The sequence below is a fragment of the Leucopleurus acutus genome, assembly GCF_964270905.1.
Source record: "Leucopleurus acutus genome assembly, chromosome: 12".
Classification (NCBI taxonomy): Eukaryota; Metazoa; Chordata; class Mammalia; order Artiodactyla; family Delphinidae; genus Leucopleurus; species Leucopleurus acutus.
The window spans coordinates 48,660,711-48,671,521 of record NC_139154.1 but is presented as its reverse complement, the minus strand read 5'-3'; the positions used below and the strand labels follow the sequence as shown (position 1 = coordinate 48,671,521).

General features: G+C 41.7%; 1 protein-coding gene across 3 annotated transcripts; it reads left to right on the top strand.

The window, feature by feature from the left end:
- The first annotated feature begins 217 nt into the window (after positions 1–217).
- SUPT7L (SPT7 like, STAGA complex subunit gamma) lies at positions 218–10,672 on the top strand. 3 transcript variants are annotated; one of them, XM_082851846.1, is made up of 6 exons: positions 218–405; positions 1,197–1,297; positions 2,015–2,633; positions 6,073–6,397; positions 7,308–7,545; positions 9,119–10,672. In XM_082851846.1, the coding sequence occupies exons 3-6, from the start codon at positions 2,221–2,223 to the stop codon at positions 9,379–9,381; spliced, it is 1,239 nt and encodes a 412-aa protein (XP_082707972.1). In that variant the 5' UTR covers positions 218–405; positions 1,197–1,297; positions 2,015–2,220; the 3' UTR covers positions 9,382–10,672. The 3 variants fall into 3 exon arrangements, with proteins under 3 accessions (XP_082707972.1, XP_082707971.1, XP_082707973.1); XM_082851845.1 differs by having other exon boundaries at positions 1,764–2,633; XM_082851847.1 differs by lacking the exon at positions 218–405 and having other exon boundaries at positions 1,270–1,853.
- The last annotated feature ends 139 nt before the right edge of the window (positions 10,673–10,811 follow it).

Sequence of the window (10,811 nt, the reverse complement as noted above, 5' to 3'; positions counted from 1 at the left end):
GCGACGGTAGAGTTGCTCCTTCACGACCTACAGCGTTGTGAAGAAATGAGTATCCTGGGAAGTTATAAGAAGAGGAAAGCAAAAAGGCGGTCGAGGTACTGTCGCAATGGGGACATCTTTAGAGGTTGCAACTGGGTTATAACGACTTCCTGTGGCAGCGCCTGATTGAGAAGAAGCGCTTCCGGCAGCCTTGAATCACTAATCAACACACCAGCTTTCCGGGCCTGACGCGACCCTTGTCTCGGGCCTCTCGGAGTCGTACAGCCGCCCAGCCCCGCACCTGCGACGTGGCAGTCCATAGTGGAGCCTCCTTGCCTCGGTCCAGGTCCAGATGTCCCTGTGTCATGGCTGCCCCAGCATTAGGGGACCCCAGGACCCTGTGATTGGCGCCTGCGCCTGCTGACGGTGACGGAGGAGCCCCCCCTAGGGACTTGGGCATTGCTTGTGCTTGGTGTCTGTCCTTCGTGCTCCTTTCGGTGAAGCTAGGGGAGAGGGCGATTTTTGTTGTCACTTGGTTCATTCATTTATTCGTTTGTTCTTTTATTCTTTCCGAAACCAATTAATGAGGCAGCATAGTGTAGTTGTTAAGAGTGCAGGCCCTGGAGCCTGGCCGTGTTGATTTTCCCTCTCAGCCATTTCTGACATTAGGCAAGACAGTAGGCCTCAGCTTCCACATCTGCAAAGTGGGGTAATAATAGTATCTACTTCATAGAGAAGTTGGGAGATTGGAATTAACAGTAAAGGCAAAGCCCGGCATGTAGTAGGCACTCACTGTACTAAGATCACAGTTGTGAGAGCTAGATGGAAGAATAAAATTGAGATAAGTACTAGTTTAAATATAGGGATAAATGCTGTGATGGAGACATGCAAAGTGCTGTGAGAATATGATGAAGGGAGTTGTACTGGGGAGGTGATAGAGGGTGGTGACTTAAGCCATACTTAAGAATGAATACAAGTCTGCCAGGGATGTGGTGGGTGTCAGGGCATCTCTGGCAGAGATCACATCTTTAAGCTGTGAAAATGCATGGCATTCTCAGCCTGAGTAGTCTGATACTGGTAGATCTAAAGTGATCATTTTCTCCAGGAAGTTCCTCCTTTGTGTTTTCTCACTGCACCAGGTCTGTGTCTCTAGAACAGCTCTTACCACACATTTTAATATTGAAATGTCCTTTTTATGTTTTTCTCCCTCACTTCAGGGTAAGGATCTTGCATTAGTCTTTATCTCTTCACATGATACCTGGCATTCGGTAAATGTTTGTTGAATTTGAAGAGACATATGGGCAATGAATCTGGAAGGGTGAGTTGAAGCCAGACTGTAAATGTTGTTGAATGGTAAACCAAAAAAATTTTGACTGACTTTTTTCCAATAGGCAATGAGTTTAAAATATTAATTCTAGCATTACTGTAGAGAGTAGATTAGATATAAGGAGAGACTGAAGGAAGGGATATTCGTTAGGAGACAGCAGATATCTGAGATTCTTCCCTGTATACGTCAAGTTGAATGCATAAGACCGTTTAGGTTAGTGGTTCATAAATTTTTCCACCAGGACCTGTTAAAGGTTCCCATGCCTGGCATTCACAAATTAAGAACCACCTCAGGAATTCCCTGGTGGTCCAATGGTTAGGACTCGGTACTTTCACTGCCCAGGCCTGGGTTCTATCCCTGATCGAGGGAACTAAGATCCTACAAGCTGCATCAAAAAAAAAAAAAGAACCACCTTTTCCTATCTTTAACTCTATTCCCTTTTCTCCTACTAATCCAGGACAGATGTGTCAAGATACTCTGAGAAGTATTTGCCTTGCAAATCGTTCAGGACTGGGTATGATGGCAGTTCTCGTGATGAGTTAGTAGGGTGAGATGGAAAATATGGACACTATAGCCCCCGATACTCTTGCAGCTATTAATCTACTGATGACCCAAACTCTACCTTGTGGTTCAGTCCAGTAGGAATTGTCCTAGTGTGTGATTGTGATGACTGGCATCTAACAGTTATATTTCTCTTAATTTCTTCAGGGAGAACATCCTTGGTCCTACAGTGTTGCTGACACTGACATTTTTCTAAGTGGTCTTGAACTGCCTACTTTTTATGTAAATAACTGGCTAGACTTCATATTTTTCACTACAGAAGCCCATAACCTGCAGTTGCTAGAGATTTTAAAACACTGCTTTTCGGATATCATCTATATTTAACTTGAAAGCTCTTCCTTTCTTATTCCAAAATGTTGAGATACTGGGGAGAGATACCAATCTCATCAAGCCAGACCAACAGAAGTTCCTTTGACTTGCTCCCTCGGGAGTTCCGACTGGTAGAAGTCCATGACCCACCCCTGCACCAACCCTCAGCCAACAAGCCCAAGCCCCCCACTATGTTGGATATCCCCTCAGAGCCATGCAGCCTCACCATCCATACCATTCAGCTGATCCAGCACAACCGACGTCTGCGTAACCTCATTGCCACAGCTCAGGCCCAGAACCAGCAACAGACGGAAGGTGTAAAGACCGAAGAGAGTGAGCCTCTTCCGTCCTGCCCTGGGTCACCTCCTCTTCCTGATGACCTCCTTCCTTTAGATTGTAAGAATCCCAGCGCCCCATTCCACATCCGGCACAGTGACCCAGAGAGTGACTTTTATCGGTAAGGCAAGGCTTTGCTATATCTTACTTTTCTCAAAAAATCTTCCCAACAACTGTGTTAAGCAGGTAATCACATTTCCAGGAGGAAACTGAGGATGAGAGTAATTGCCTTGGCCAAAGTTGCTCAGGTAATTAGTGGGAAGTCTAGGACTTGAACCCTGATCTTCCGAATCCAGAGTCTGTTATTTTTTTATTTTCTGATGCAGCAAATATTTATGGAGTGCCTAATATGTGCCAAGTACTTTACTAGGAGTAAGTGCTACACTAGTTTGTAAAATAGGCCATGGTCGCATAGCCCTCAGAGTCTAGTCCTTCTGTTTCATTAAAAGGTATAATATGGGTTTAGCTCAGTGCCCTTAAAATGAGATTCATGGACTTATTCTCATACTATTAGGAATCTCCACGTTCTATACAAGAATTTTTAATTGTGTATCTTCATTTTGATAACATACTTTAAGAAATAATAATAGAAAAATGTTCTTGATCCTTGCTACTCAAAATCTGGTCCAAGATCAGCAACATCAACATCACCTGGGAGCTTGTTAGAAATGCAGACCTGCTGAATCAGAATTTTCATTTTAACAAGACCTCCAGAATGTTCATAAGTATATTTCAATTTGAGAAGCCCTGCTCCAGGTCCTCTGAATGACTGCCTTATAACCTAGGGCTACTACTAGGTTTCAGTGTGAAAGTTTGCATTTGGTGCCAAATAATTACTTTTTCCTTTTCATTTTGAACTTTGTCAGACCTATAGAAAAGTTTAAATAATAGTATGACACACACCCAAATACCCTTCACCTGGATTCACCAATTGTTAACATTTTGCCACATTTACTTTCTCTCTCTCACGTATGTGTAAGTGTATATACACACATTTACACACAAATATACAAACATATATATATATACATATACACATAAGACCTTTTTTGCCAAATATTTTAAAGTTGCAGACATTGCAATATATCACCCCTAAATTCTTCAGCATTCTTTCACCCCTAAATTCTTCAACTTATCCTAAGAATAAGGAAATTTCCTACACAATCCCAATAACCATTATCACGTCAAAGTAAATGAACACTAATTAAATACTATCATTTAATATGTCTGTATTCAGATTTCTCCAGTTGTCTCCAAAATATATTTTGTAGGTATGTTTGTTCCCAGTCCTGGACCTAACAAAGATTCACGCATTGCATTTGGTTGTTATACCTCTTCAGTGTCTTTTTTTTTTTTTTTTTGAGGTATAGTTGATTTACAATACTATATTAGTTTCAGGTGTACAACATCATGATTCAATATTTTTATAGATTATACTCCTTTTAAAGTTATTATAAAATATTGGCTATATTCTCTGTGCTGTACAATATATCCTTGTAGCTTATTTATTTGATACATAGTAGTTTATACCTCTTCATCCCCTTCTCCTATCTTGCCCCGCCCCTCTTCCCTCTCCCCCGCTGGTAACCACTAGTTTGTTCTCTATATCTGTGAGTCTATTTCTTTTCTGTTATATTCACTAGTTTGTTTTAGATTCCACATAAAAATGATATCATACAGTATTTGTCTTTCTCTGTCTCTTTAGTGTCTTTTAAGCCAGAATAGCTTCCCCCTTTTATAATACATGATATTAATCTTTTTTAAGAGTTTAGGTCACTTGTAGGCTGTCCCAAATCAGACTGGATTTGCTGATTATTTCCTTAAGATTAGATTCAAATGAAATGTTGGCAAAAATACTACATAAGTAATATTGTATATCACTTAGTGCATCTGCCTATTGATGATAATAGTTGCTACTATTTTAATTGTCCCAAACTAATGAGAAAAGAACAGAAATAGACTTGTTAAGTAAGGCTTGCAGTTGGGCCAGATGAAGGCCAGAAAATGTCATGGTGTATTGTCTAATCAAAGGCTCTGAAGACATTGGAATAGTGAAAAAGGGAGGGAGAACTGTGTCGTTACATGCTTGCCCCGTGTTAGTATAGATGTGCCTAACTTCAACACACTTACTCTGTGGGAATCATTACCAAGTTTACATTTTGAGAGCAATTTACCTTTAACAAAATAATATTGTCCTTCATATTAAATTGATGCTATTATTTAGAATTTGTACTTTTGTGACAATTTTCTAATTTTAATTGTTAGGAAGATTCTGTGAACATCAGAAGTTTAAACGTAGTTTGTTTTATACATATTTAAGAAACGGTGTACAAAAATAATTTGCATCAGCTATGGGGGTACGGGAAGAATTATTTTCCTTTGAAATGGGTCCACATATTAAGCAAAGCAATACTGATTTAGCTCTGTTTATTAGGCACTTCTGAAGCCTTTAGCTTTTGGTCCAGAGAGACTGGCCATGGGAAACGATGATGCAAACAGTGAATGAAAAGTTATTAGGCAGTTGGTTTTCTTATGTTCCAATTATTATGTGAATTACAGTAGTTGCTACTGAGCAGATAACAGCAGCATGGGTGTGCAGCTCCTCAGGCACTCTGTACAGCAAGCACAGGGTGACGCGTGCCAAGTATGGACCAGGGAAAAGTAATTTTCTGTACCCTATCTTTTTTTAATCTATTTACTTTGTCAGAGGGAGGCAGAAGATAGGAAATTTCGGGAGAGCGGGTAAATTGTTAGGAGCTCATTAAAAGTTATTTTTAGGAGACCAGACAGTTTTTTGAGGTTTTTTATTTTGTTTGGGAAAGATTAGGATCTTTGTCATAGTGATTAGGCGCAAAACAGTGTATTATTAAGAACATGGGATCTAAAGGCAGAAGCTCTATCACTTAATAATACCCAAAATCTTTTGGCAAGTCAGCCCCTCTGAACTTCATTTTCTTCACCTGCCGGATAGGAATATGAAGAAATATGGACCCCTACCCACTTCACAGCATAAAACAGGATAAAAATGCTTTGTAAGCTATATATGTTTTAAATTGCTTTTATAAAATTGAGTTCCTTTCCCAGCTTTACAAATGGTCTGTTGTAGTTAAATAAGAATCTCCTAATTGGGACTGTGAATTTCTAGAAGTCCATATATTGCCCAGCATGTGAGGAACCTATGTTCTGGTGAAATAGAGCACCACTGAGCAGTATCTGAGCTATACTCTTAAAATTAATCATATCCTAAAAGTGATCAAAATCCAGCAGTTGTTATAAGGAGAAGGAAACTTCCTTTTCACTAGATACCCTTTTATACTGTTTACTACAGGCATCTATTGCCTGTTCAAACTTTATGTAATTGGAGCAGCTCAGGGATATGACTGTGGGTTGTTGAGACATGCCCTGACAGCAACAAGATGGCACTGGGCTATGTAACCTGCCTAGAATTCCCCTGGAAAGCTGAGCCGGTGGTTTGATTGGGATTGTAAATTTCCTAGGGAGACAGGACAGGTCACCCCTTTGCAAGAGCACTAATAACACTAGCATGTCTCCGCTTTCAGTGGAAAAGGGGAACCTGTGACTGAACTCAGCTGGCACTCCTGCCGGCAGCTCCTCTACCAGGCAGTGGCCACAATCCTAGCCCACGCAGGCTTTGAGTGTGCTAACGAAAGTGTCCTGGAGACCCTAACTGATGTGGCACACGAGTATTGTCTTAAGTTCACCAAGTTGCTGCGCTTTGCTGTGGATCAGGAAGCCCGGCTGGGGCAGACTCCCTTCCCCGACGTGATGGAGCAGGTTTTCCATGAAGTGGGCATTGGCAGCGTGCTCTCCCTCCAGAAGTTCTGGCAGCACCGCATCAAGGACTATCACAGTTACATGCTGCAGGTGAGAGGACCCTGAGGAGAAGTGGGTAAAGATGTGTAATCTAGGGGTGTCCAGCAGGATCCCTAACACTTGCTCTAGGGTGCAGAGTACAGGGTCTTGGAACAGAGTGGACTTACCCTGCTTTCCTCTTCGGCCCTGGCTGTGTTCCACTGGCCTCATCACTGACGTGGCCAGACTCAGGGGTCTCCTTTAGTCAGTGAAATTATAGCATGTGGTTAGCATGCTTTTATTCAACGAATATTTATTGAGTGCCTATTGTGAGTCAGGCACTATGAGATTCAGCAGTTAACAAGTTCCTTGAGCTTGCACTCTTGTTGAGAGGGAAACAAAAACAAGTAAACAAATAATGATCAAAATAATTTCAGATGGCGTTAAGTGCTATGAGAAAGAAACAAAACAGAATGAGGTGATGCTGCCCAAGGGTGGAGTGTGGTGGGGGAGACACCATTTTTGGTTAGAAACAGAAATATCTGAGCTCTTCAACCCTTGTGGCCTGAGGCATTTTGTTCACTGTTTCGGTTTCCCCAAATCTAAAATATGGTAAGGAATTCTTAACACCCAGTTGTCTTTGCTAAGCGATCCAGATTTCCTACAGTGTTCATCATCCACCTGTGGCACCTATGTCAAATCTTAATTTTTATAGCTAAAAATGTGATCTTTTGTCCCAGTTCTGATATAATAGTCTAAATATTTTTCACCTTTATTTACCTTTTAATTAATGACATACACATTCTCTGCTAAACAGATATTCTTTACATGTCTCTGTCATTTACGAATTTCAAACTCACATTCCTTCCTTTGGCAGTGATGTTTTATGCATATTCATATTCTGTTGGCTTTTCCATGGATGCCACAAGCTGACTATCCAACTTGCTTTTAACTTGGAAAATTGACTCTTGCTTGCCAACAGATTAGTAAGCAGCTCTCTGAAGAGTATGAAAGGATTGTCAATCCTGAGAAGGCCACAGAGGACACTAAACCTGTAAAGATCAAGGAGGAACCTGTGAGCGACATCACCTTCCCTGTCAGTGAGGAACTGGAGGCTGACCTTGCTTCTGGAGACCAGTCACTGCCCATGGGAGTCCTTGGGGCTCAGAGTGAACGCTTCCCATCTAACCTGGAGGTCGAGGCTTCACCACAGGCTTCAAGTAAGAGAAAACAACTTACCCATTTTGATTCTGGGAGATCTGCCAGTCTCAGTACTTCTTGCGTTTTGGATTCAAACTCTGGAGATGGAAGAACAAAAGTGGGGATGGGCAGGAGAATGGAAAGTGTGAAAACGAATATAGCTTCACTGATCTACAGATACCAACATTCTCTTTGTAATTAAGGAAGAAAGGACTAGCAGAGCTTTACAGACATTCTTTAAAATTATTTCTAGTTAGGATGTAGATGCAATAAGTGATTACCAGAGTTAATTCAGCTGACCCAGCTGGGTGGGCAGATGGCCTCCTGTCCTCTGTATTCTGGTCTTTCCTGCTGCTTGTACTGAATTGATTAAGGCAACTTCCAGATAGATGGAGTAATGTTAATTGCTCAGGGATGTTTGAATAGTTGGGGTTCCTTGCTAAAGTACCCCCCAACAAGTTGGAACTGAAAGGAATTGAAATAGGGCAACCCAGTTACAGGCGGCTGGCCTCTTCTTCCAGATAGACCCTGTGATTACCTTCAGAACTAGATGACTTGATCCCTAAGTCAGTTAGATTGCAAATTAGTCTAGACGCTCAGTTCTTTACAAATATAAATTGTCATGTCATCAATGCACAAATGATGCAAATAGCCAGTCCTTCAGTGTAGCCTAAACAGAATTAGGCCACATTTTTTAAAGTATTGGGCAGAGAGCCTTTCACCATGGAAGACGTAATAACCACAGAACAGTGTTGCTAGAAGACACAGAGGCAGGAGAGCCAAAAAGAAATTGTTGCAGATGTAGGGGTCATGTCTCTTTTCAGCAGTCTGGGAACAGCTGCCAGCATTTCGTACTGGTCATTAACTTTTCATAACGTGAGAGAGGACCAGGGACCCAAACACAAGGCAGGAAAACAAGACAGCCCCATAAAAGTACACGCCAATGTAACACCTGACTAAGAGCCCATGGTTGTGCCTGCCTTTGAACCATGAATCTTTCCACGAGCATAGTTTTACTTCCCTAGTTTAGGGAAAATGGAGGTGGATGAGCTGGGGTAAAGGAGGGTGAGGAAGTGGAAAAGAAGATATTTAGAGTTGGTAACTGTTTGAGCAGAGAATAACCACCATATTCTCCAGCCAAGTAGAGAATCAGAGTGAAAACTGACCTCAAAGGTCATCAGTTGGCCCTGGGTGGTGCATGTCTCCTACTTTGTTCCAGCCTTATTTTTTTTATAATAGATTTTTTTAAACAAATTTATTTTTTTTATTTATTTATTTTTGGCTGTGTTGGGTCTTCGTTGCTGTGCACAGGCTTTCTCTAGTTGCGGCGAGCAGGGGGCTACTCTTTGTTGTGGTGTGTGGGCTTCTCACTGCAGTGGCTTCTCGTTGCAGAGCATGGGCTCTAGAGCACAGGCTCAGTAGTTGTGGCGCACGGGCTCAGTTGCTCCGTGGCATGTGGGATCTTCCCGGACCAGGGCTCAAACCCGTGTCCCCTGCCCTGGCAGGAAGATTCTTAACCACTGTGCCACCAGGGAAGCCCTGTTCCAGCCTTTCTTACTGCTAGTTAGTTCTACATTCTTCTTCCATTCCCAGGTACAGAAGTAAATGCTTCACTTCTTTGGAACTTGGCCCACGTGAAAATGGAGCCGCAAGAGAGTGAAGAAGGCAACGTCTCTGGGCATGGCGTGCTGGGCAGCGATGTGTTCGAGGAGCCCATGTCAGGCATGAGTGAAGCTGGGATCCCCCAGAGCCCTGATGACTCAGACAGCAGCTATGGCTCCCACTCCACTGACAGCCTCATGGGGTCCTCCCCTGTTTTCAACCAGCGCTGTAAAAAGAGGATGAGGAAAATGTAAGGCAGAGAGGGAGAGTTTCTCTCCAGACCTACAAGACCCAACAGAAAATCTTGATGTATTCTAATTCGTTTCCATAAACAGTGATTTGACTTTTATTCTTAAACACAGTGGATTTTCCTGATATCAGTGGAACTGGATTTAACCAAATAAGTCTGCTTTTTCCTTTTGCCTCCAGTTTTTGTAGTTTTCCACAACAACCAAGCTACCTTTCACAGACATCATGACACTGGGATGGTAATTCAGAGACCAAAGCACTGTCCCTGACATCTACTGTGTGACTAGACAAGTGACTTAGCTTCTCTAGAGCTGTTTCTCTTGCACAACTGAGAAGAATCATACTGCTTTTACCTACCTTGCAGAGATATTATGAAGATGGAGATGTTGTTAAGCCTCAAAGCTGTGCTTGAATAGACTCACAAGTAAATATATGCTGGTATCAGATGTCAATTTTTTTTTAACTTGCTTCATTTTTGGTCGAAGTCCTTGGGAATCCAGTGCTAATACCTAATAGGAAATAGCTAAACATTGCATAGCTTATCTATCAGTAGTCTTGTTTTCAAACTGTTTTTGCTGCCCATGAGGTCGCCTATAAAGTCAGAGTGGTCTGTGGTAAACAGGCTTTTTGCTTTTTCAGACAGCCCTCTACTATCTCAGCCACATATTTTCTTCTGCTCTAGACTTATTCCATGTATTTCCACCATCTTTATTTTTTTATTTCCATTCAGATTTTTTTTTATATTTTCACCATGTACACTTTTTGGTTGCTCCTTTCATTTTTCTCCTTTGTGAATGAAGCAAACAGGACCTGTCCAAGGACAGGCTCGTGCCTATTTCATTTGCTGCATCTGCTTGGCCATCAGAGAACAGTCCATTCCTCTGCCAGAATTCTGTCTGCACATTGTGTTTCTACTGGATGGGCAGCCGCCAAAAGGATAACAGTATGCACCTTTCTGCTTTACATCGTGTCTTGAACAACTTTACTGCTCTTACTCATCCATAGCAGTACCTGCCCTGCTTGGCATCTGATAGTCTCGACCAGTATTTATGAAGTAAATGATGTAGCACTGGAATAATCAGGAGTAATTAGCAAATGTGTGCATGTTAAATACTGCTGAAGTTTGGTTTGGGGGTGCAGAATACAAGTCTTGTGAAAGTTAGAGCACTCCTTTAGTGGAGACCAGAAATCAAGGCCCACATCATTGAGTGCCTTAAATATCCAGCACTGAGAATAAATATGAATGCAATAGCAACAAAATGAGGTTATAATTTAAACTGTTACCAGATCATTTATAAGTTTGCTAATTGTACATCCTTGGCACATTTATCTAAACCCTTCCTGTTCCAGGCTTAGCTTCATTTTCGCTTATTTATTGATGAAAGTACACATCAGGTGGTCAGTTTCCATAAATTAGCCACCTAGTATTTAATTC